At 44.1% G+C, this 25511-nt stretch overlaps 1 protein-coding gene across 1 annotated transcript in view; it reads left to right on the top strand.

Annotated features, from left to right (window-relative positions):
* Positions 1–25511, top strand: part of CDKN3 (cyclin dependent kinase inhibitor 3) — a gene marked incomplete at both ends in the record, with an annotated part of 42372 nt that overhangs the window by 14192 nt on the left and 2669 nt on the right. The window contains 5 exons of the mRNA XM_080917145.1: positions 17774–18113; positions 19780–19876; positions 21337–21392; positions 21767–21811; positions 24259–24481. Of these exons, the coding sequence (XP_080773271.1) occupies positions 17774–18113; positions 19780–19876; positions 21337–21392; positions 21767–21811; positions 24259–24481 (761 nt within the window). The remainder of the gene's footprint in view (positions 1–17773; positions 18114–19779; positions 19877–21336; positions 21393–21766; positions 21812–24258; positions 24482–25511) is intronic.

Here is a 25511-nt window from a genome sequence, read left to right as displayed (position 1 = left end):
TCACTCCTTTCATAGCAACCTCTTCTTAAAGCAATGGTCAGCTCTTCCTAGGTATTGTTCTTAAAGGAAGACTTCTATGCAAAAATGAGGAAATCCAAAAGAGCATAAAGGAGTTGTGGACATACAAATTATTACTCCAAGACATGGCACCACTGAAACATAGGAAGAAAAAGCTTAGCAAGTGATCGGAGCATCCACGGTATCCACACGTTCCAGGAACAAAGAAGAAAACTTTGATGTGTTCAGTGTACAGAGGATAGAACTTCACAGGCATGGAGCCCTTATCAAACCAAAGGATCAGAAGCCCAGATCCTATCAATGTACTATTCAGCTGTGAAGAAGAATGAAATGCTGAGTTACACCACCTCTGTGAACTTCAACACAGTCAGGATACAGACCGACCGGTAGTTGCAAAGGATTATGGGAACAGGGATAGGCAAGAACACTGCCAGGAGTTTTGCACTGGAGCAGTAAGAAGATGCTGGCACCAGAGAGAGGGAACTAAATACCACTAAACTATTTGCCTGAACATGATGAGTTCTTTACAAATTTTAAAAATATTTAATTTAATTTTTAATTTAAAAAAAAGACCCAAGAGTGCTTAAGATGGAGAAATGCATGATGTTTATACAAAGGGAAGAAAAAAATATTCTGAAGGGGTGACGGAACTGCCGTTTGCTTGTCTGTGTCTGTAATCGCTGTCTGCAGAAGCCCAAACCTGTGTAGTGATTTACAAATAAGCATGGTTTTTTTTTTTTTTGTTTTTGTTTTTTGTTTTTTTTTTTAATTACCTGCACATAATTACAACTGACTGTACAAGCCAAAAAGTACCCAACAGAAACAAAATCAGTGCTACTGCCTTAGTCAGGGTTCCTATTCCTGGAATAAAACATCATGACCAAAAGCAACTTAGGGAAGAGGAACATCAGGGCAAGAGCTCAAGGCAGGAGCCTGGAAGCAAGCCCTGAAGAGAGGCCGTGCAGATGTCCTGAAGAGAGGCCCTGCAGGTGTCCTGAAGAGAGGCCGTGCAGGTGTGCTGAAGAGAGGCCGTGCAGGTGTCCTGAAGAGAGGCCATGCAGGTGTCCTGAAGAGAGGCCATGCAGGTGTGTTGAAGAGAGGCCATGCAGGTGTGCTGAAGAGAGGCCGTGCAGGTGTGCTGAAGAGAGGCCGTGCAGGTGTGCTGAAGAGAGGCTGTGCAGGTACCTGGCTTGCTCAGCCGGCTTTCTTACAGGGTGACAGCTGCAGGAATAGCACCTCGAATTGAACTGGGTCCTACACATTGATAATCCATCACAAAAAATGCAGCACAGGTTTACCCATAAGTCAGTCAGACGGAGGCATTTTCTCAGCTGAGGTTCTCTCTTCCCAAACGGCCCTAGCGTGTGTCATGTTGACAGAACCAAGCTAGCACGGTTTTAACTAAACATGCTGCGGAACATTTCCTGGACCATGGCTATTTCATAGGACAGACCAAAACAAATCTATTCTGAAATTTTATTCTAATGAAGTCAAACCACAGTGGCTACAGCTGAAAGGAGTTCACACTGTCCTTTCCCACTCCGTGTTCGCTGTTCACCACGTGAGAATTTGACGTGTATAAGAGGTCCTAAAGATTTTTTAACATAAACATATAAAAGCATCAGTAGTATATAGCTTTAAAAAGTGGGAGTTTGAGAAGCAGTCCCCACTGCTTACATTCAAGCAGCCAGCATTCCCAAGGTTGATTATACAAGAATTCAAAGTATTCTTGGCAATAACCTTTTTGTTTGTTTTGTTTTACTTTGGTTTTCTCACTTCAGAGGTGCTCTGGCTATCTGGTGATGCTTGACAAATGCTGTGAAGCTTCTTGGCTTGAAATACTATTTTACTGTTATTCCCCACAGTCCTGTGGGCTGGACGGACTCAGCTGGACAGTTCCCATTAGGGAACATCATGGGGTGCGCTGGCTGTTCAGTCTCACTCCTCACACCTGCCAGGGCTGTTGGCTAAAAGCCAGGCCAGCAGAGGTTTGTATGTGGCCCACACCTGGCCTCTTCCTAAAACCTAAGGACCACTATTCATTGCTAAGTACCCGGCGGGGGAGGGGGGGTGCGCTGTCCCTGGAGCAAGCAGTCCAAGAAATTCTAGCAGAAGTTCTGTGATCTCTGAGGACCCCTGCTTAGAAATCATCCCATCCCATCTCCCCCCCCCCCGCCCTACCCACCCCTAAGCTGTTGGTTAAAAGCTGCACTGGGAAGATGGCTCAGGAGTTAAGAGTGCTTGCAGTAATCCCAGAGAGGACCTGGGCTCAGTTCCCAGCACCCTCATCCGGCTCACAATTGGCTGTAAGTGAAATCTCTGAAGATGACCGCACACATGCTATGTGCTAACATAGACATAAACACATATGTAAAGTATTTATATAAACCTCAGTGGGCCAGCCTGGATCCTAGGAGAGGGAGCGACGCAGAAGCATGGATACCGGGCACCAGCTTTGGGTGATTTCCAAGAGACATCAGTATCCATGATGCTGTTGAAGTAACATTGCTTTTGTGTATTTGGTTTGGTTTGGTTTTTTGAGACAGGATTTCTTGTTGTAGCCCTAATTGTCCTAGAACTCACTCTATAGACCAGGCTGGCCTCGAACTCAGAGATCCTCCTGCCTGTGTCTCTCGATTTGCTAGAATGAAAAGTATGCACCACCACACTCGGCCTAATATTGTTTTCACCTCTGGAGCAACAGCTGTCCTGGGAGCATTTTATAAAAAATTGAGGGTTTAATCTTAGAATGTCGAGTTTGTTTACTTGACAAACTGAGTTTCTACTGTGTTCCTATTGCCATACTGTGGACACAAGAAGATACACTGACAAATATATCATGGAATATGCCTTCTCAGAGCTTAGAGTCTAGGATTCCATAATGGAAACAAATAGTATTTGGAAAGATCCATGGCTTCGAGTGTGAAGGAACTATTCCCCCTAAAGTGCCATGAAGGGATGTCAGGAGATGCCTTCGTGAGGGAAGGTCTTTGCCAGTATTTCAAAGTGCCTGGCAAATGTTTAGGAGATGGTTATAAGTGGAGTAAAAGCTGTAGGGAGGAGCAGGGGCATTCTAAACAGAACAGGGTTGCCATGGAGACGGAGAAAAGGAAGGAAGCTATGATATGTGAGGTTAAGGCAGTCAAAGAGGCAGCACACAGTCAGACAGAGACAGCACACAGTCAGACACCAAATTACACACACCAGTGATGGCGGATAACTCAAGGGCAGACCTATGATGAGAAAGAAAAGCCGATCTGAGAATGAGGCCAGAATTCCCATCTTGAACATGCTGATTCTTACTGTTCCACAGCTGCAAAAATGCAAGCGAGAGACTCGGAAGCCAGAAGCTAGAGATAGAGAGGGCACTCACTACCAACTGATGAGCCACTGAAGCCACAGTACACTAAGAACAGTCAGACTGCTCTCTCTCTCTCTCTCTCTCTCTCTCTCTCTCTCTCTCTCTCTCTCTCTCTCTCTCTGTTTCGGAGGGTGAAGCAGCAGAGGACAACCCAGCTTCTGATATCATCTCAACTTACTTTGTTTGTCTGGGTGGTTGGTTGGTTTGGTTGATTTTTGGAGACCAGGTCTCTCATTGGCCTGGAACTCAATAAGTAGGCTAAACTGGCTGGTCAGTGCACCCCAGGGATCTACCTGTCTCCCCTTCCCAGCTCTGGAATCACAAGTGTATGTCCCCAAGGGGATCAAACTCAAGTCCCTAGATTTACACTAAATCTGTTTTCTTTCTCTTTCTGTGATAAAACACATGACCAAAAGCAACTTAGGGGGGAAAATATTTATTTCAGCTTATAGTTTTTAGTTCATCACAGAGAGAAGTCAAGACAGGAATCTAGGGGCAGGAAGTGAAGCAGGGACCATGAGGAGAGCTGCTTACTGACTTGCTCAGCCTGCCAGGGCTACACAGGGCCACCTAGGGCCACCAGCTCAGAGGTGGTACTTCCCACATTGAGCTTGGCCCTCCCATACCAGTCATCAGTCAAGAAAACTGTCCCCACAGACTTGCCCATGGACGATCTAATAGAGATACTCTCCCGGATGAGGTTCCTCTTCCCATATGACTACAGCTTCTATCAAGTGGACAAACACCAACAAAGACACAAAGCAAGCAGTTGGATGAGTTGTCTCCTCATGATTCCTTATACCTTAGTTCAGTAAGGCACCTAAGAAATAAGCTCAGCAAATGCCCTGATGATTCATGGAATTGAACATTCTCTTCCCTTCTACAGGGACTGAAAGGGATCCAAATGTACTGTGCTTCCTGGAAGACAGTGGTTTGAGTGAGTGAGAAATACTCCCCATTCACACATTTGAACTTCTCTTCTTAAGACTGGTTTATCTGTTTATTATGTACCGTGTCCTGCCTGCATGTATGTCTGCACACCAGAAGAGGGCACCAAATCTTATTATATATGGTTGCTAGGATTTGAACTCAAGACCTCTGGAAGAGCAGAGCGCTCTCTCAACCGCTGAGCCATCTCTCCAGCCCCCAAACATTTGAAGTTTGGGGAGTTTATGGAACCTTTAGGAGTTAGATCAGTGGTTCCCAACCTTCCGACACTGCAGCCCTTTAATACAGTTCCTCATGTTCTGACCCCCAACCAGAAAGTTATTTCTTTACTACTTCACAACTATAATGTTGCTACTGTTATGAATCATAGTGTGAATATCTCATAGGCCACTCTTGTGAAAGAATTGTTTGACCCCAAAGGGGTCATGACCTTTGACCTCAGCAGGTCGAGAACGGCTGAGCTTGAACCCTGGTAAAGGAAATTCATCACTGTGTTAGTTTGAGTGTGTATCCCCTCCCAACTTCCTGTTCCTTCCTTCTGCTTCCTGTGTGTGGATGACATGTGAGCTCTCTGCCTCCTGATACCAGGCCAGCCTCAGATTTCTGCTGCTATGCCTTCCCACCATGATGGACTCTGTCCCCCCTGGACCTGGGAACCACATGAGCCTTATTCCTTATGTTGTTTTTGTGTTCTTATCTTAAGAAAAGTCTAGTTTGTGTTGGGAACAAGTAAAAGAAACTTACTCTGAGCACCACTCTTTCCTTTTCAGACTCCATTTAATCTTTCCCTGGGGGAGGTGGGGACTTCCCAACAGCTTCTGTTGCAAACAGTTATCTGGGTCCAGACATCTCAAGGACAATGTCTCCATCTTGCTGGCAGGGTCAAACAAGTTCACTTTCCCAGGCCAAGGAATGAACACCTACCTCGCTTCTCCAAATGTTTTCTTAACTGTCCACTAACATAGGTAAAGAACATAGGAAGTGCTGTCATCTAAAGCAAGCTGAGTAGGTTATAATCATATATAACCAGCTGCCTGTTCTGCCCTAATTAACTACATGCATTGACCTGCTCTCTCCTGTCCCCTCGTCCCCGAGCTCCGGACCTAACATCTAGGAGAATTAATTATGGACCTTGAAGTCAGGTGCCCCGGAACCAGCCCAGTCTCTAACAGGTACTCCCTTACTTACCCCATAAAGTCAAAATAAAACTGGATAGCACTGCAGCTTTCCCCAGCTACACCCGGTCTGCGTTCCCATCCTTTAAAAATGTACAATCTCTCTTTGAGGACTCGGTTCACATCCCGAACTGACCGCCCCCCCCCCCCACCGGGTGCTCAGAAACAAAGCTTCCATTTTTAAGCTACGTGTCTGAAGTGAGTTTTCTCAGCTTCCACCCTGAATCCGACTCTGATAAAAAAAAAGATCGGGTTCTTATTTTTAAAAAGAGACACATTTCTTATTCTCTGCTCTTGTCTTTCCTTCTCAAAGAATTTATTTTTCTCGGTAGATTTCACAAACAAGAAGGCGGGCAGAATGTAGATCTGCCCACGGGAAACTTTGACAGAGTGTGACATTGGGTGTGAGGAGGCTGGTGTTGTACCCTCATCTGTCTGTCTGTCTGACTCTACAAAGTCCCAGTGAAGACAGGGCAGCTGAGGAGAGTGGCTGATGTCCAAAGATTCCCCAGAAGCCAATAACTCTGGTCGTGTATAAAAAGTACCCCCCACGTGAACTAAAGGAAATGAGGTGAGCGTTGCTGGGGCTCTGCCCTACCCCAGACTCAGTCAGGCCAGGATACCACCTGAAAATGCGGAGGAGAGGAAGGGGCTGTTTCTAGAGTCAACATGAGATCGACCTGTGAGTGCATAGCCTCAGCTAAAATAGTCAGTGAGTGCATAGCCTCGGCTAAGGTACTTCCCCCCAGCTCTACTGAGAGAAAGGTGCTTGACTGTGTGTTTAAATGTTTGAGGTTTTTGCTTGCTAACTTGGTTTGTTCGGCCATGAAAAAAAAAAAAAAAAAAAAAAAAAAAAAACACCAAACCGGGGGCTTCATTCATGCTAGGCAAGGGCTCTGACTAAACTGAATAAAAAAAGAAAGAAAAATAGAAGAGGAAAAAAAATGAAGAAAATACTGTTAACTGTGCTGACTGTGCAGTACAGCTGCGCTCAGACACATCCAGTCACTGGCTTCTGTAAGTAAAATGTAAATAAGGCAGCACAAGCCCTGTCTTGAGGAGCAGAGCGCATGCTCCAGTCATCGGCATGTGTATCAAGAGCGCATGCTCCAGTCATCGGCATGTGTATCAAGAGCGCATGCTCCAGTCATCGGCATGTGTATCAAGGCGGTTCCTGCAAACTCTCCTTAGTTACTTTTTAACCAGCACCCTATGCTAAGTGACAGATTCTCCCGACTGCATTAAGACCAGTGGACAAATGAAGCAGCTACGGCTGGGATAGGCTCATTTGCATCAACCTGTCAGTCAAAGGATGCTCCCATTCTGCTTGAGATCTGCACAGGGATGTAGACCTGGCGGTCTCTGAGGAATTAGTTTTATGTTTGAGTAAAGCAGGTTATGTTTGAATGTAATTTTTCTGATGAAGGCACTCTGTATAAAATGACTTCAAAAAACAAAACAAAGTATCGGACAGAGGTTGTGAAATCAGCACACAGTTGTGCCCCCACCAACCCCCAGATGTTTACTGCAGAAGCTGACTGGGCAAAGGGATGTAGCTGTATCCCTTCTGGCCCAGTTTCAGAACAAGCAGATGTAAGTAAACTGCAGGCACGATTTGGCCACCTCGGGAAGGAGCATGTTGGGGGACACCCCCTGCCCAGATCGAAAGCCGCAGACATGGATTTCATGATCCAGCATTTTGGTGGCTGGATCATACTAGCAGCCAAGTGCATAACTGCCGGGAACCGGCCAGATCCACAGAGACACCACTTACTTCTGAATGCTGAAAACTATTAGCAATATACGGTAATAAATGCAGATCTGACTCACTTAACCAGATTTGAGTCCCAGGCTGGGGATTTCTACACGGGAGATATGTTGACTGAAATCTTACATTTCTGCACTACCATCTTCCATCCAAGGAAGAACAGAACTATCATCTCTGCGGCCTTGCCAGCATGCTTTATATACCAAGTCATTAATATGGATGCTTATAATACACATGTTCCCAGTGTCTTCTGAATTCACCTCAGTATGGAATGCTGAGATAATGCTTTTCCTGTGCCTTGAATCTAAATCGAGGAAAGGCTTGCTGAAGGGGACTCTCTCTGCTCCTGGCACATCCCCCCCACCCCAAATTGTTTATTTGTTTGTTTGATTGTTTCACAAGGATGACAGCTTTCCCTGGAGCATGGTCTGCGCTTGGAGCAATGGAGTGGGTGGAGAGAAGGTTGAGCATCATCTCTGTTGGTCCTAGCTGACTCGCCCTGCTTCTTTTATATCATATATAGCCTATGTTCTAGTTTCATTTTTAATGGTCTGATAAAATATCCTGACACTCCCCCCTTAAAAAAAAAGCTTGGAATCTGGAACTCTGGCAGCTCCCCATATCATACACACAGGGAAGAGCAGAGAAAGCAGTAAGCGTTAAAAACAAATGCACCCTGGCTTGTTTGGTCTCTGTAGCTTTCTCCTCTCCTACTCGCTTCAGGAGCCCACGCCTAGGGAATGGTGCATCCCACAGTTGTCTGGGTTTTCTAAACAATTAACATTTAAGAAAGAACCCTAACCCAGACATGCCTATGGGCCAAACCATCATAGATATAGATAATTGCTCATTGAGAAATTCTTCCAGGCCTCGTCAAGTTGACAGTTAACGTTACATAGTTCAGAAATCTGATTTTCCCAAAGACTGAGCTAGCCTGAGCAAGCAAGGAACTCCTCTAGCTCATGTCAATATATCCATTCCAAGTAATAATTCCATTCCGTGTTGGGTGGTTGAGGTGACATGTCCGAGATAGAATTTGAATTTGGGTCTTTTGGCTTCAAAGCCCTCGACCCTTCTGCTAGAGCACCCAACTTTCCTGGTAAAGCCTTGGCATAAGTGCAGCTTGACTTAAGTGCAAAGCACTCTGGGGAGGCAGTGTGGTGGGCAGGCCACAGCTGGTGAAAGAGGCCTAATGACAGAGGTTTCAGGCACAGAGGAGGAGAAGCCACCAGGACTTCAGTCAGGGTCAGAGCATCACAGCAGACATCAGGCAAGGAAAAGTAGGAAGAAGTGCATGCTGGGTAATCCCACAATTAGTGCTGACCAGTTCTCAGCCCTTTCCAGCTAGGTTAGGAAAAGTATGGCTGGAGAAAGAATGACACCCACAATTCACTATCACAACAAGGATTCTTCTGAAAGTGGGCAGGAGAATTAATGAACCACATCACAGCAGCCGTAAATCAGGACTAACCTTGGACACAAACAGATGGTCTGAGCCCCTCAGCTTGAGAGCAGGGCTGAAAACTCTGGGTGTGGACACGGCTTGGGTGATCCTTAGGACTGTTAGACTCAGGAAGTACCTGAGGGAAAGGAAAGCATATAAACCAAGTTCTGTGACAGTGAGACTTGGCAAAGTAGAAGAATCAGTACCATCTGGGTTGGCCACACCCAGCATCCTCTGTTCCCTGTTCTACAGATTTTAGAAGTCAGTGAATTTAAAAGAGGTGTCATAGTTTCCAAAGATCTTGAAGAGGCAAGGTTGGGTCAGCAGTTGCCCCAGAGAAAGAGAAGAATGGTTGGCACTGCATTATGGGGAGGTTATGAAGAAGTGGTTAGGTACCAGTCCGCTGCAGGGCTGGTCAGCCATCCTGGACAGTACTCCAGCAACAGCCAGCAGGAGATCCAGAAGAGAGGTGAGGTTTGCTTTTGTGTCTCATGGTGCACAGGAGCCCAGCCACGAGTAGTCCTTGAATGATTCTGCGGAGTAGAGAGGGCTGCAGCTCAGGAACGTCCAAACTATAGTCTGTGGACCACAGGCCTCCCAGGATAGGTATGAGCGTGGCCCAACAAATGTGAGAACATGTCACAATTTCAGAAGATTAAACACCTCTGGCACAGGGGGGAATAGAGGGAGAAATAAAGAAATAATTGACCAAAGATCCTTGACTCTTGAAATAGAGAAATAATTCGCCAAATATTTCCTGAACCATCATTTGAATTTCACCCCAAGCCTGTGATAATCAGAAACTCGGTTTTGTTCTGTTGCAATGGAAGGTCATCACTGACGTTGAACCTTCTTGGGAAAAGAGGCACTTACCGGGTCTCTCACTTCAAATACTAGGCCTTTGGTCTATAAAGTAGGCAGGGATATCGAAAATAAATCCATTACAATGATATTTGCAGGAAAATATCCGTGCATGGTATTTTATGATGGTTTTTAGCAACATTTTCTTTTTGAAGATTTATTTGTATCCATGTGTGACTACATAAGTTGATGTGCATCATGAACATGCAGGTGCCCACAGAGTGTCATCAGATCCCCTAGAATTAAAATTATAGGCAGTCATGAGCTACCCAATATAGGTGTTAGGACCAAACCAGGTCCCTCTTCATTAATAGTAAATGTTCAAAACTGCTAAGCTATCTCTCCAGCCCCTAGAAACATATTCTAAGAGTTGTGGCTATGGCTCCATCTACAAACTGCATGCTTTGCAAGCATGAAGATCTGTGTTTAGATTCACATGTAAAAATGCCAGGCATCAGTGCACACCTGTAATCCCAGAGCTGGGGAAGCCCAGATAGTACTGCTTGTCAACCTGCAGGGGAGCTGTATGTGCATTAGAGAGTTTTCTTGGTGTGTAAAGATTAAGCATAATGTTTTTTCTTTCTTTTTATTTATTTTTTTTGGCCTTTGTTTTTCTTGAACTTCATATAGTCTGTAAGTTGTTTCTGGGGTGTTCAGAGCTTTCTGGGGTTAGTATCCAATTAGCAGTGACTGCATATTATGTCTGTTCTTTTGTAACTGGGTTATCTCACTCAGGATGATATGCATTCATTTTCTTAAGAATTTCATAAGATTATTATTTCTGATAGCTGAGTAGTACTCCACTGTGTAAATGTACCACAATTTTTGTATCCATTCATCTACTGAAGGACATCTGGGTTCTTTCCAGCTTCTGGCTATTATAAATAGGGCTGCTATGAACATTGTGGTGCATGTATCTTTGCTGTATGTTGGAGCGCCTCTGGGGTAAATGCCCAGAAGTGGAATAACTGGGTCTTCAGGTAATACTATGTCCATTTTTCTGAGGAACCACCAGACTGATTTCCAGAGTGGTTGTACCAGTTTACAACCCCACCAACAGTGGAGAAGTGTTCCTCTTTCTCCCCATCCTTGCCAGCATCTGCTGTCATTTGAATTTTTGATCTTAGCCATTCTGACTGGTATGAGGTAGAATCTCAGGGTTGTTTTGATTTGCATTTCCCTGATGGCTGATGATGTCAAGCACTTCCTTAGATGCTTCTCAGCCATTCCATATTCCTAAATTGAGAATTCTTTGTTTAGCTCTGTACCCCATTTTTTAATAGGGTTGTTTGATTGTCTGGTGTCTAACTTCTTGAGTTCTCTGTATACCTTGGATATTAGGCCTCTATCAGATGTGGGGATGGTAAAGATCTTTCCCCAATCTGTTGGCTGCTGTTTTGTTTTCGTTACAGTGTTCTTAGCCTTACAGAAACTTTGCAATCTCATTAAGTCCCATTTGTCAATATTTGACCTTAGAGCATGAGCCATTGGTGTTCTGTTCAGGAAATTTTCTCCTGTGCCTATGTGTTCTAAGGTTTTCCCTACTTTCTCTTCTAATAGTTTCAGTGTACCTGGTTTAATGTGGAGATATTTGATCCACTTGCATTTGAGCTTTGTACAAGGAGATAAGAAAGGGCCTATTTTTATTCTTCTGCATGCTGAGTGCCAGTTGAACCAACATCGTTTGTTGAAGAGGCTGTCCTTTTTCCATTGAATGTTTACAGCTCTTTTGTCAAAAATCAAGTGACCATATATGTGAGGGCTCATTTCTGGATCTTCTATTCTATTCCATTGATCCACGTGCCTATCTCTGTACCAGTACCATGCAATTTTTAACACAATTGCCTTGTAAAATATCTTGAGGTCAAGGATGGTGATTCCCAAAGATGTTTTGTTGTTGAGGATGGATTTTGATATTCTAGATCTTTTGTTATTCCAGATGAAATTGCACATTTCTCTTTCCAACTCTATGAAGAATTGGATTGGAATTTTGATGGGGATTGCATTGAATCTGTAGATTGCTTTTGGTAAGATGGCCATTTTTAATGTAGATCCTTCCAATCCATGAGCATGGGAGATCTTTTCTTTTTCTGAGATCTTCCTCAATTTCCTTCTTTAGAGATTTGAAGTTCTTGTCATACAGGTCCTTCACTTGCATAGTTAAGAGTCAGGCCAAGGTATTTCATATTGTTTGTGACAATTGTGAAGGGTATCTTTTCCCTAATTTCTTTCTCCACATGTTTGTCCTTCGAGTAGAGAAAGGCTACTGATTTTTTTGAGTTAATTTTATATCCAGCCACTTTGCTGAACTTGTTTATCAGCTGTAGTTCTCTGGTGGAATTTTTGGGGTCACTCAAGTACACTATCATGTCATCTGCAAATAGTGATGTTTTTACTTCTTCCTTTCCAATTTGTATCCCTTTGATTCCCTTTTACTGTCTAATTGCTCCGATCAGGACTTCCAGTACTATGTTGAATAGGTAGGGGGAGAGTGGGCAGCCTTGTCGAGTCCCTGATTTTAGTGTGATTGCTTCAAGTTTCTCACCGTTAAGTTTGATGTTGGCTGCTGGTTTGCTGTACGTTGCTTTTATTATGTTTAGGTATGGGCCTTGGATTCCTGTTCTTTCCAAGACTTTTAACATGAAGGGGTGTTGAATTTTGTCAAATGCTTTCTCAGCATCTAGTGAAGATGACCATGTGGTTTTTTCTTGAGTTTGTTTATATGGTGGATTACATTGATGGATTTCTGTATATTAAACCATCCCTGCATCCCAGGGATGAAGCCTACTTGATCATAGGAATGATCGTTTTGATGTGTTCTTGGATTCTGTTTGCAAGGATTTTGTTGAGTATTTTTGCATCAATGTCCATAAGTGAGATTGGTCTGAAATTCTCTTTCCTTGTAGGGTCTTTGTGTGGTTTAGGAACAAGGGTTATTGTGGCCTCAAAAAATGAGTTAGGTAGTATTCCATCTGATTCTATTTTGTAGAATAGTTGGGAGAGTATTGGTATTGGGTTGTCAATAAATGTCTGATAGAATTCTTCACTGAACCCATCTGGACCTGGACTTTTTTTGGTTGGGAGGCTTTTGATGACTGCTTCTATTTCTTTAGGTGTTATGGGATTATTTAAATGGTTTACCTGGTCCTGGTTTAACTTTAGTATCTGGTACTTGTCTAGGAATTCATCTTTCTGCAGAAAATCAAAACCTTTGGGAGGTGTCTTAGGGTTTTATTGCTGAGAAGAAACACCATGACCAAAGCAAGTCTTATAAGGACAACATTTAATTGGGGCTGGCTCACAGCTTCAGAGGTTCAGTCCATTACCATCAAGGTGGGAACATGGCAGCATCTAAATGCAGAAGAAGATGAGAGTTCTACATCTTCATCTGAAGGCTGCTAGCAGAATACTGGCTTCCAGGCAGCTAGGACGAGGGTCACATAGCCTACCCCCACAGTGACACACCTACTCCAGCAGGGCCACACCTTCTAATAGTGCCACTCCCTGAGCAGAGCACATACAAACCATCACAGGAGGTCAGAAGGAAAATGAGAGCACCGGCAAACCAAAACACAAAGAGAAGAAAACACACTCCTATTTGAGTCACATCTTCCCTGGATCCCAGACTGTGGCAAGAGGAATAGGGTGGGTGCCTTTATGGGTTGCTCTAGATATAATGTACCAAACAATACCATTAAAAACACACCAGTGAGACAAGCTCCCATGGTTAAAGCAATGGCCAAACAAAAGATGTCCACTGCAGATGTCACTTGGTGCATTGATGGTCACTAGAGGAAAAGGCCCTAAACCTGGCTTGTCAATCATAAGGAATCGGCCTTTCTATAAATACTCCTCAGTTCAGCAACATACGAAAACCCCTTTCTGTCTGGTGGTTTCAAAGATCTTCCACATTGCTTTGGCCACACATTCTTCTGATAACAACTGTGGGTCACATGTTGAGATGTTAACAATCACCTGCTTTATCTCTCTAGGGAAATTCTCAGGATCAGAAAGACATTTGGTGACTATGATGCCATTTAATCAGGTGCCTCAGCCAGAGACCTCGACACCTTCCTTCCATAATGAAACAAGCAGCAAGAAGACATCTGTAGCCTAATAAGTCTAAGTGAACCTTTATTTAAGCAGAGACCCAAAGTGGTGTTATATGAAGAACCGTGTGATCCTTTTCTAGACCATGTAATCTTGGGCAAACTTTTCTATAAAATGTTGATTGTGAACTTGGGACACAGTATTAATCAGCTTCATGTAACTGAAAAAAAAAAATCACCTGTGATATTCATCTTGAAAGAAGAAGAGCTATTTTGGTTCAGTGTTTCAAAAAGTTCCATGGTCACCTGGTCCTTTTATTTGGGGGGAGGGGTGTAAGGAGATGGGAGGGAGGTACTTGGGCATCATGGTGGGTACGTGCAGAAAAATAAAGAGAGGACAGGAGGAGAGGCCAAAGTCACAATACCCAGTTCAAGGGCACACTTGCAATGGGCTAATGCCCTCCCCCACAGGCTCCCTACCTCCCAGTATGGCCACAGGCTAGGGAACCAAGCCTTCATCACCGGGGCTCTTATGGGATAGTCAGTTCCCAACCGTAAGATAGGCATACTATCTCTGCTGTAACTGCTCAACTGTCCTGTTGGACTCAAACATAGCCACAGCCAATATCTAAATAATTGGTATACTATGCTCCAGTAACAGTTTGCAGAATGTGTCAACTTGGGGGTGGGGAGAGGTTGTCCCTAAAGAGAACACTGGAAGCAGAACACAGCCAGCATATCCTCTACCCTAGCCCTCTGTTCCTTCCTGCCATGGGACCAACACTCGAGTTCCCTTCTGCAATTGGCAAGAGCGAGGACAAACTGGACTGTGCTCGTGCCCTCGTGCCTGCAGAAGCTGGATGCAGGGTTTACCCATGATTCAAAGGCTCTCCTGCGCAGGTCATGGGATCCTGCAGCTTGGGATGTGTAGATTAGCCCCTTCGCATGCTCCCCGCAGTTCATGGATACAGTAGATGTTAGAGTGGCCAGTTCAGGATGTGACCGGCATAAAAACAAGCCTATGGCTCTGGAGAGGCGGCTCAGACCTTTGTTCTTGCTGTTCTTACAGACCTGTGCTCATTTCCCAGCATCCAATGGGACAACTCACAACTACCTGTAAGTCCAGTGGATTCAAAGTCCACATCTGCCCTTCATGAGCACAAGGCATGTACATGGTGCACAAACATGCACGCACACACTCATACACACACACACACTCATACACACACACAGACACAGACACACACACACTCATACACACACACACAGACACACACACACACACACTCATACACACAGACACACACACACTCATACACACACACACACACACTCATACACACACACACACAGACACACAGACACACACACACTCATACACACACACACACACACACACACATACTCATACACACACACACACACACACACACACACACACACACACCAAGAAGAAATACATTTTTTAAAAAGGAAAGAAACTCAGGAGGACTCATTTCCCAAAGCCTATACAGATGTGTTGTATTAGCTACTTTTGCTTTGCAGTGAACAAAATACCTGAAATAGGCCACTTAAGGGGGGGTTTCTTCTGGCCCACTGTTTCAGACATTTGTGTCACCTGAGTGGCATGGAGAAGGAGAACAATGCACTCCACGGTGAAGAGGATGCTGGACGGGGCACTGGTAACTGAAAGGGGTCATATATTCCCAATGCCCACCCTTAGAGACCTACTCTCTCAAATGAGGATTTTGAACTTACCAACATCCATAGTAAAAGGAGACAGTTCCATGTACACTCTCCTCTGAGTTTCTAGAACTTCCGAAAATAGTGTCACCAGTTGGGCTGAAGCATCCAGGACATGGCTCTCTGAGGGATGTTTCAGACTCACAGTAACAAATGCTTATTGGTAAGCGAGTGAGGTCAGATGCAGGGTGTGGTTCTATGGTGTTTGCTGCAGTATCAGCTTCCCTGGGCCAGCTCCTCGGCCTACATTTCCAGTGCTCCCATCCCTGAGCCTCTCACCCACCTTACATCATATACGGGACACTGTTTCTCATCACCCCTGTGTGTAACCTGCTGTCACATGTGCGCCACATCCCACCCACTTCCTGGCTCTGTTCACCTCTCACTGTCCTGGGAGTGAATGTCGTATGGCAGATACTTCAGCCTGACTAACCTCTGAGAGGATGAGGCCGGAGACATGTTCTGAGAAAGCTGAGCCCTGACAGCTATGCTTTCCCTACTTCACAGTTTCATGAGGCCATTCTGCGATTCTGTGAAACATACGAAAACTTATTTAAAACTTTGTGAAGTCATTATACTTAAAGAGACCACTATCCTAGTCACATATCAGAAGGTAGAAGCTTAAATACTAGATGATACTTGAACTATATGCCCTCATTGAGGCTCTTATGTATTCTTCTATGTCCAATAGTGACTTTGTAGTGGGTGGTAACTCGTTCCCCATGTCTATTGCTAACCAAGGAGGTACTTACATTAAAAGAGAATATCTGTAAAGTAGCATTTCTTGCTTTGTTGTTCTAACTTAATCTCCGATTTTGGAAATAAGCAATCAATATAGACAGTATGAGTCTGAAAGTGTTCACTGACTACAGGAAGTCCCAGTGGGATTCCGTGTTCACCTGTCCACTGTGCTGCCTGCTGTGTGCGCCACCTTGACACAGGCTGGAGTTGTCACAGAGAAAGGCGCCTCCGTTGAGGAAATGCCTCCATGAGATCCAGCTGTAAGGCATTTTCTCAATTAGAGATCACTGGAGGAGGGCCAGCCCATGGTGGGCAGTGCCATCCCTGGCAGTGGTCCTGCCTTTTATAAGACAGCAGGCTAGCAAGCCATGGGAAGAAAGCCAGTAAGCAGCATCCTCCATGGCCTCTGCATCAGCTCCTGCCTCCAGGTCCCTGTCCCGACTTTCTTCAATGATAAACAGCAATGGGGACGTGTGAGCTGAATAAACCCTTTCCTCCCCTACTTGCCTTTTGTCACGGTGTTTCATTTACAATAAGAGAAACCTAACTAAGACATGCATTGACCTGGCTAACTAAGCCAGGTGCTCAGATATTTAGAAAAACACTATTCTGAATATTAGGGGATATAATTTACATTTAAGTTGGTAGGTTTTTTTCTGCCTTTAAACTTGAACTATAATCTTCTGAGTCAACCTCTTATTGGATTTTGAACTCACCAGCATCCCAAAATCAAAGGAGACCATTTCTTTTACGCACACACACTTCTATTTCTCCGGAGGACCATGACTAATGCAATTTCTAGGTCAAATCATGCTGTCTTCTTTCCCTACCTACTAGCCCTGTGCCCAATGACTTTGACGTAAGGGTAACAGAAGAAACTTCTTTTTTTTTTTCCTCAAATTCTGAGATACTATTGCTCCAGGTGACCTTCTTCCCGTAGCCAGGTAAATGAAGACTGAAAATGGAAGCACATGGGGTGGGGTGGGGTGGGGTGGCATGAGAGGGAGTCCCAGAGAGAAGATTCAGCAGTAAAGGGCATATATTGCTCTCAGAGTTCAGTTCCTAGCCCTCAAGTAGCAGGCACAGTTTTATATTGGCTGATGTGTAGAAGCCTGCCAAGGAAAACACACACGCACACCTGCCCAATACTATTTTTTCTCCTTTTCATACAATATTTGCACATTGTTATTTGGTGAACAGGAAGACTGATCTATGCATTGACTTGTGTACATTGAATAGTAACGAACATTCAATGTCAAGTATGCCTAAGCTCTTTGTTTAGTATTCTCCATAACTAGGTATGACTGCAGTGAGTTTCCACACGGACGCCTCCGATGCAGGGCTCTCATCACCATGCCCTTAAAATTAAAATAATTTAAAAAAGAACTTTAAGAAAGCCGACAAATCTCCCTACCCTGGTATCATTCAGAAAGTAGATCCAGAGTCTCCAAAGCACTGGACTTGTGGAAAACCACTTCGCCCCGCCCCTTGCCAGGTCCACGCCCCCAACTGGCGAAGGGGCGGAGCCCTCCAGCCAATCAATCCACTTTCTTCCGGGCCCGCCTTCCGCGCGTCTTTCAAAGACTTCCTCCGAACCAATGAGCAGCCAGAGGCTGAGCCAGGCCACGGAGTAAGAAACTAAGCGGGGATTTGATTGGTTGCTAGGCCGCCCCGCGCCACCTCCCACGCGGGCGGACCAATGGGCTGACGGTGGCGGGCTCGGCGCGGGCCGCGTCGTGGATGCTGCGAGGGCGGAAGCACTGGTTACTGCGTGTGGCGGCCCGCGATGAAGCCGGTGAGTGGGGCCGGCTGGACCCAAAGGATCCTAGCCGCTGGGGCAGACGCGGGCCAGCCACTGCTCGCATGATAACCTCCCCGCGAGGCGGAGTGGCGGAGCGGGGGACACTGCGGTTCGCTGACCGCCTGCGGGGGCTCACGACGGCTCTGCCAGAGAGGGCTAACCCATTCAGCTTGACAGCTCGGATGCAAAGGCTGTCACGACCTGGTTTGTGAGTGGCTTGAACCTCAGATGCAGAGGCTGTTACGGTCGGGTTTGTGAGTGGTTTGATGCTTCAGATGCAAAGGCTGTCACGACTCCGTTTGTAGGTCACATTACTGTAGCCACCCTCCCTCAGAGACCTCTTGCACCGAATCCTGTTCCCTGCAGATCAGAATCCCTGGGCCCCGGGGAAAGCAGGGCCGGCTAGCCTGTTAAGATTTAGCCACACTTGGCTGGGAGGGGTGGACTGAATGGGTCACACAGGCTTAAAATTTTGTTTCATAGGAGAAAGAAAAAGGGTCGTAGCCATGAGTTGGAAGCCCCACCTGAACTATAGTTTCTACCTCATAGCTGATACCCTACTTAAATGCTTCATTTGGGTTCCATTGAGTTTTATACCAAAGAGCAATGCAAAGAAACCCCAATCTGCAGCTTAAGTCAGTTGTCATCGTTCTTCCAGCAAGCCATTTGTAGTAGCCAAGCAGTCAAGCCCTGTGTCCACTGTGTCAGCTAATCAGAAGAGGAAGATCGGATCTCAGCTATAAAGGGGTTAAACTAAGTAGAGCCCGCTATTTCCTCCTTTTGAGGTCGGCCTGCTTTCTGGTCTCCACTCTAGCACACGGGTCCACAGTAGTCCATCCCTGCCTGGGAAGGGGTAGATCAGTCCCATTCCGGACTGATGTGGGAATCAGTTTGACTTCATTAAAACTGATGTTTTTGCACATGCTTACTGTTAAAATGCCTGATCTCAGATGGTTCGAACTAGGGAGTAGGGAAGGGTATTTTTTTTCTTCCATATAGAAATGCTGCATCCAGAACTGAGTTACACCTGCTTAAATCAGCATATAAGGTCCATCAGAATTCTTGTAATCTAGTAATTCATGAAGATAAGGGGAGACTGGCTCATCTGTCTTCTCACTTGCTAGGCTGTACGGGTTCTCTTGTTTCGTTTTTTTTTTTTTTTTTTTTTTTGAAGGGGAGTGAGCAGTGCCCACTGGCTTTGTCTCTTCTGTTTCATCTCTACTAGAATACACACAGTCCTCCACCCATATGTTCTCGTGTTCTTTTGAGCCAGCCTAGCGGTATATACCATTGCTCTAACACTTGTGCATTAGTCTCCCTGTTGCTGATATCAAAGCCTTGCATCACACCCGGCTCAGCTCTGTATTTTCACACTGTCTGCTTTAACTTCCCAGTCTGCTGGAAGCTTGCAGTTTCCTCAGAGCTTAGCTCAATGGTCTGTCAAACCCGTCACTGTTCCCTAAATGATCAGTCATTCCCTCTGCTCTAGAGCACATGGTTTCTGCTAGTGTAACACTCCCCATTCTGTTGTAATCTTGCACACATCTCTGCTATGCAGAAGGTAGAGTGTGTCACTGTCCTCAGAGCACATGGTCTAAGAAATGTTGGAGATGGAATGAAGAAGACGGATCACGGATCCAGCATAAAAAAGTGCATTGTCTGTATTACCAGGAGCCAGATATTCTTCTGGTCCAAGTCCAGTTCCACCCAATGTACAGTGCTGTGATTAATCAAATAGTCAACAGTAATAATTTACTACTGATATTAATGACTGAAAAAAAACCTGCAAATATTAATTCAGTGGGTGTTTAATCATGGAACAGCTATGTGGAAATTATATGCAAATGATCCTTTTAGTAATTTATTATAGCATTTCTTTTGAAGCCCATTTCCATACAAGCAAGTGAGTTTGATTCTTCAGACGAAGAGCCTGTTGATGATGAACAGACTCCAATTCAAATTTCATGGTATGTCAGCATTTCAGTGGTGAGTTACAATATTTGATGTTATATCATATTTAGGCAAAGTCCTGCTTGTAACTGAAAATATCAAGCATTCTCTCTGCCAGAGTTTTAATCTTCAGGAGATCTTCTTACTCCATGACTTATTTTATTACGTGATAGGTAATGAAACTACACTTCCTTCTTTTAATCCTTTAGACACTGAGAAAAAACAAAACCTTTTTGTAGCAGCAGCGAGTACACAGAGTAAGATTTTTAAATGTTCTCAGGATTTACGTATTCTTGTAGAGCTAGAGAAACAGTAATACTATCTGGGTGACTAATCCCAGCACTCGGGCGGCAGAGGCAGATGGAGCTCTGAGTTCAAGGCCAGCCTGGAACAGAGCGAGTTCCGGGACAGCCAGGGGTACACAGAAACCCTATCTCAACAAATAAAACAAAAACAGAAAATGCATCTGAGAGAAACAGTAATGCCGCAATAGGGTAATTAATAATTAATAACTGAGTTAGATCCTATTATGTAACTATTTCTACTCAATATTCATGACTTAGGGGAGGGAAGACTCATTTTTTCCCATCGTTTTTGAGATTTCCATCCATTGTAGCAGGGCAGGTGCCTGCCAGGACACAGGAACTCAGACTGTGGGTGCCAGGAAGCAGAGCAGAATGGTGCCATGAAGTAGCCAAAGAGAAACCCAGTCAGCCAAGCACGCCTCCCCGCTCGCCTTCCTGTCATCCATTCTTTAGGTTAGGACCTAGTATATGTGCCTTACCAATCCCTTAGGCAGTTCTTAGTCCAGGCTGGTGGACCAACATCAACCGGTACAATCAAAGTTTCTCTGCCAATCAATTCCCAAGTTTATGCATGAGACTTAGTCATGCCAGAGTCTCTGCAACCAGCAACTTAATGGCCCTCTCAGCCCCATAAAGCAAGTAGTCTTACGAGGATCTGGCTTACACATCTACTCATGCCCCAGCACAGAAAACACAAGTTCTGATCTCTCTAGGAAACACGGTTCCCCTCCACAGGAAGAGCGTGGGCTGAGGATTGTCTTTTATTCTGTCATCAAATAAGCATCACCTTTTATTCCCCTCTTGGCTCCTTTTTAAACTCAAAATGAAATCTAGCTGTCCACCCCAGCTGTTGTTTCTGAACACACTGAAAAACATCTGGTCCTAAGCTTTTGGGATCTTACCTCACGTCACTGGATCTGCCTGCAGTGTGTATCCTTTATGGTAAACTCTTAACTTGCTCTTTAAGATTTCATTGGCATTAGAGTAAGGAAGTTCCCATTTCCATACTTTTCCTCATTCTGGGTTCTCTACATTTGACTGTGACTGGCGTTCTGTAACTGATGTAAAGTGATAAAGACCCTTCCGTATTCTGTGACAGGCGCTTTTGTCGGGTAGGCTCCATTTCCATTTGTACAATTTTAAAAACTAAACTCTATAAATTTTCTTCATAGGCTGCCTCTGTTACGAGTGAATTGTTCTCAGTTTCTCGGTTTATGTGCTCTCCCAGGTAGGTAAGGACACTCAGGTGGCTTCCTATTAATATGAGGGCAGATTTTGGTGAGCTGACAGGTGGCAGTGTGTATAGACTAGTGAACTTCAGGAACACCTGCAGCCAGGGCTACGCCTAACTTACCCAGGTCAATGAGGCTTACAATCAGGTACACATGAGATGAAGACAATGGCAGGAGCTCCTGCATCTGGACTCCTTCGTGATTACCAATTCCCACAGCTGTGTTCTACGAGTCTAGAAATTAATATGTATTAAAATGGAATGGATATGTGAATCCATGTGAAATGACGTTCTACAGTAGCTTGTATATGTTTAAATTCGCCCTCTTATACAATTGCAAACTGATTGTTTTTTACTTGCCTTATCTATAGGTTGTAAATTTAAAGATGTTAGAAGAAATATTCAGAAAGATACAGGTGGGTTCACTCTGACAAGGGCTACTACTGCTCTGTTTTGTCTTAAACCTGAAGATTTGTTGAACTATATTCTCTTCTCAATATATAAAATAAATTCTCATGGCATTTTAACTGAACTTCTTGAATGTGAAAAGGTATTAGCGATTAGCTGGAGGCCCTTCATTTATCTAAACACAGCTTTGTTGTTCAGTCCTAGTTTCACATGCAAACTCTGATGCCAAACTATGTCTGAGGGAGAGAGCATATAAACAAAAACCTGCACACTGCAGTGCCCGTGACGCTGGACTTCACTGTGCTCATATGAACTAAGCCCAAGCTAAGAGCCTAGGGACTCACCCTCGATCACATGTAGAAAGCCAGCATGCAGGTGGGCCAGGGGGCACCAACCACTTTCCTTGCTCACAGACGCTTACCAATAAGAGTTTTTAAAGTCATAATACGTCATTCTGCTTGTTCTGGAATATCAGTTGATTAATATACTTGATTTCTTGCCTGTCAAAAAGATGAGAAAAAGGTCAGGCGTGGTGGCACACGCCTTTGATCCTAGCAAAGAGGCAGCATTCAAGGCCAGCCTGATCTATGCAGCAAGTTCCAGGCTAGCCAGAGCTACATAATGAGACCCCGTATCAAAAACAAAAGGATGAAAAGAGTTGAATTGATACTTGAATTGATCCTTGTGGAATTTACAAACATGTTCTGCATCAGGTATCCATACAATGATAGGAGATTGCAAACTTGTTCTGCATCAGGTATACATGCAATGATAGGAGATTGCAAACATGTTCTGCATCAGGTATCCATACAATGATAGGAGATTGCAAACATGTTCTGCATCAGGTATCCATACAATGATAGGAGATTACAAACATGTTCTGCATCAGGTATCCATACAATGATAGGAGATTACAAACATGTTCTGCATCAGGTATCCATACAATGATAGGAGATTGCAAACATGTTCCATTTGGAGGACATGTAAATTATAAGCAAATATTATTTAGATTACTGGTTCGAAACTAATATTACATATTTTGGAATCTCCTACTTATTTAGGGGCTTTTATAAAAAGAAGATTCTAGTTTTTTCATTAACTTTTTTTAAACAATGAAGTCACACATAGACTCCACTCCATAGAGCAGATCAGAACACTTGGGGAAGACAACATTCCTGTGGTGTGTCCTCTGGGAAAATCTGGAAACCAATGTATCAGAATCTACCCAGTGTGGACAGAAGACATAGAAAACTCCCTCTCCTGAAAGCTTTACTAACTACATGTTAACATTTTAGTACAGTTGTAAAAATATACTATATGTTTAGGCCACATTCCTTCTCTTCTGCCTCCGTTCTCTCTTTAGACCTTTCCTTCCCCCACATAATCTCTGTTCACTCTTACATTATATATTACATGTAATAGGAATAGCATATATATATATATAATATAATATATATATATATATATATATCTCCACACAAGAGGAAATACAAAATCATTGCCAATTATTAAGATCATTTTAATTTTGATTTTGTCTTTGAAACAAGGTACTTGCTTTATAGTTCAACTGTAAAGGTTTTGTGCTTGGGTAGATGAATGTCCACAGCTGGGGCTGGGGATTTTTTTACTTTGAAATAAATAATCCAAAATGAATAGTGCCATAAAGAAGGTCCAGAAGCTGGAGAGATGGCTCAGTGGGTACTGCTCTTACAGATGACCAGCATTCAGTTCCCAGAGCCCATCCTGTAACCCCAGACCCTGGAGTTCCAAAGCCCTCTTCTGGCCTCCACAGGCGCCTGCACACAAATGCATATACCCCCATCCTGACCTACATTTATATGCAGTTAAAAAAGAAAATCGTTTTGTTTTTAAGTTCCAGTATAAAAATCCTATAGAAATATTTCTTGGTTCCCATTATTAAAATGAAAAAGAAGTAAACCATATAAGGTTAGTGCAGCTAATGCCTTGTTCCCTCAAGACCTAGTCAGTAGAATTAAGTCCACATTGGTGTGGTATGATGCCAAATGAGAAGAATACAGGCGCCACAGCTCAAGATAATTTATGGTACCTGCCCTAGTGTGAACATGGCTGATTTCATGGGCAGGGCAAGTGGGGGGGGCTTAAAAATAGTGCTATCTATTCCTTCTTAAGAGTTTAAATACTAATTATTGAAGGCAGTATTTATTGCAAGGGAAAAAAACAAATTTTTACTCAAGAATATTAATGCCATATTTCAACCAATCCTAAAATTTACTCAAAAGCGTTTTACTCATAAATCAATCTGGTTTAATTCTAGTCAGCTTTCGTTTCAGGTATTTTCATTAGCTATTCCACACTTAGAAAGTTTCAGCTGTTACTAGTTTAGTTGAAGAGCATAACTCCATATTCTCTCTCGATCACATTTGAACACATCCTGTTTTATGCATCATCTGTGTGTGTCTTGGTCTGTTGGCAGAGGAGCTAAAGAGCTACGGGATCCAAGACGTATTTGTTTTCTGCACCAGAGGGGAACTGTCAAAATACAGAGTCCCAAACCTTCTGGACCTCTACCAACAATATGGAATTGTCACCCATCACCATCCGATCCCAGATGGAGGGACTCCCGACATCAGCAGTTGCTGGGAAATCATGGAGGAGCTGGCCACCTGCCTCAAAAACAACCGGAAAACCCTGATACAGTACGCTCGTCCCCAGACACCACACAAGCAGTATGCCAGTCACAATGTTGAGCTGCTCAGCTTGTCCTCCCTCCTCTGCTGTCACGACTAGAGCTAGTGCATGGAGAGTGAAGACAGGGCCTCGGAGAGAGGAAGCACTCACACTTCCTGTTAACACACTTCAAGGGCATTAGCAACCAGTGGAGTTTCAAGTTTGTAGAGTAACAAGCACTGTCCTGTCCTCTCGTCCCCACAAAGTGTGTGGCATGGCTCTTACTCTGTCATGCCTAACTTACCACCTCAGCCTGTCTGTTGTTTTCAGTAGCAAGGAAGGCATTTACTTATCCTTCAAAATTCACAGAAGACAAATCCCTAATCAGTAAACAGTCTTTTACAGTATGACTTCAACAGGCTGACGAGATAATCAGTTGGAATAGTGCTTGCCACTCAAGTGTGAGGGCCTCAGGTTGACCCCCGGCACCCATGAAAAAGTCTGGCATTGTGGAGTCCCATAGAAAACAGCACACCCATCATGAGGTAACACAAAGGCAAAATTTCAGAATACACAAGTGTGAATAATTTCTTTTAAGTATATGCAAAATAGCATCATATACAAAATACAAATGTGTAGGCCCATTTTTCACACAGATTCTAAAGATCTTAAAGCAACTTGTATCTTTGCAGATATCAAAGTAGGTGAGTTTAGTGAGGCTCAGCAAATTCTACCCTAACAGGTCCCAGCAGCCAAACTCCCCACACCTGGTGGTTAAACAGGAAAGCTAGCAGATGGTGACCCTGCATTGGGGGAATGCTTCAGGCTCCCCTAAGACAGAGGCATCTAATGTCTGGGCTTTTCCTTACTTCCCTACAATATACTTTTGAGATCTCTGAAGGTGATTCTCTGAAGGAATGTTGTCCAGCTTTGATAGTTGATCACTGTTTTCCTGGAAGGTATAGGTTTGCAGAACTGTTGGCATCTCCACAGTGCTAGGTCATGTCCGGTAGCATTCAGAGGTTTCGATCTCCCTCCAGCCTGTGTTCTAAGCCTTTC

Source organism: Micromys minutus (assembly GCF_963924665.1).
Source record: "Micromys minutus genome assembly, chromosome: 5".
In the NCBI taxonomy this organism is placed as follows: Eukaryota; Metazoa; Chordata; class Mammalia; order Rodentia; family Muridae; genus Micromys; species Micromys minutus.
Note: the sequence above shows the minus strand (reverse complement) of the source record. Positions and strands in the feature narration are given on the sequence as shown.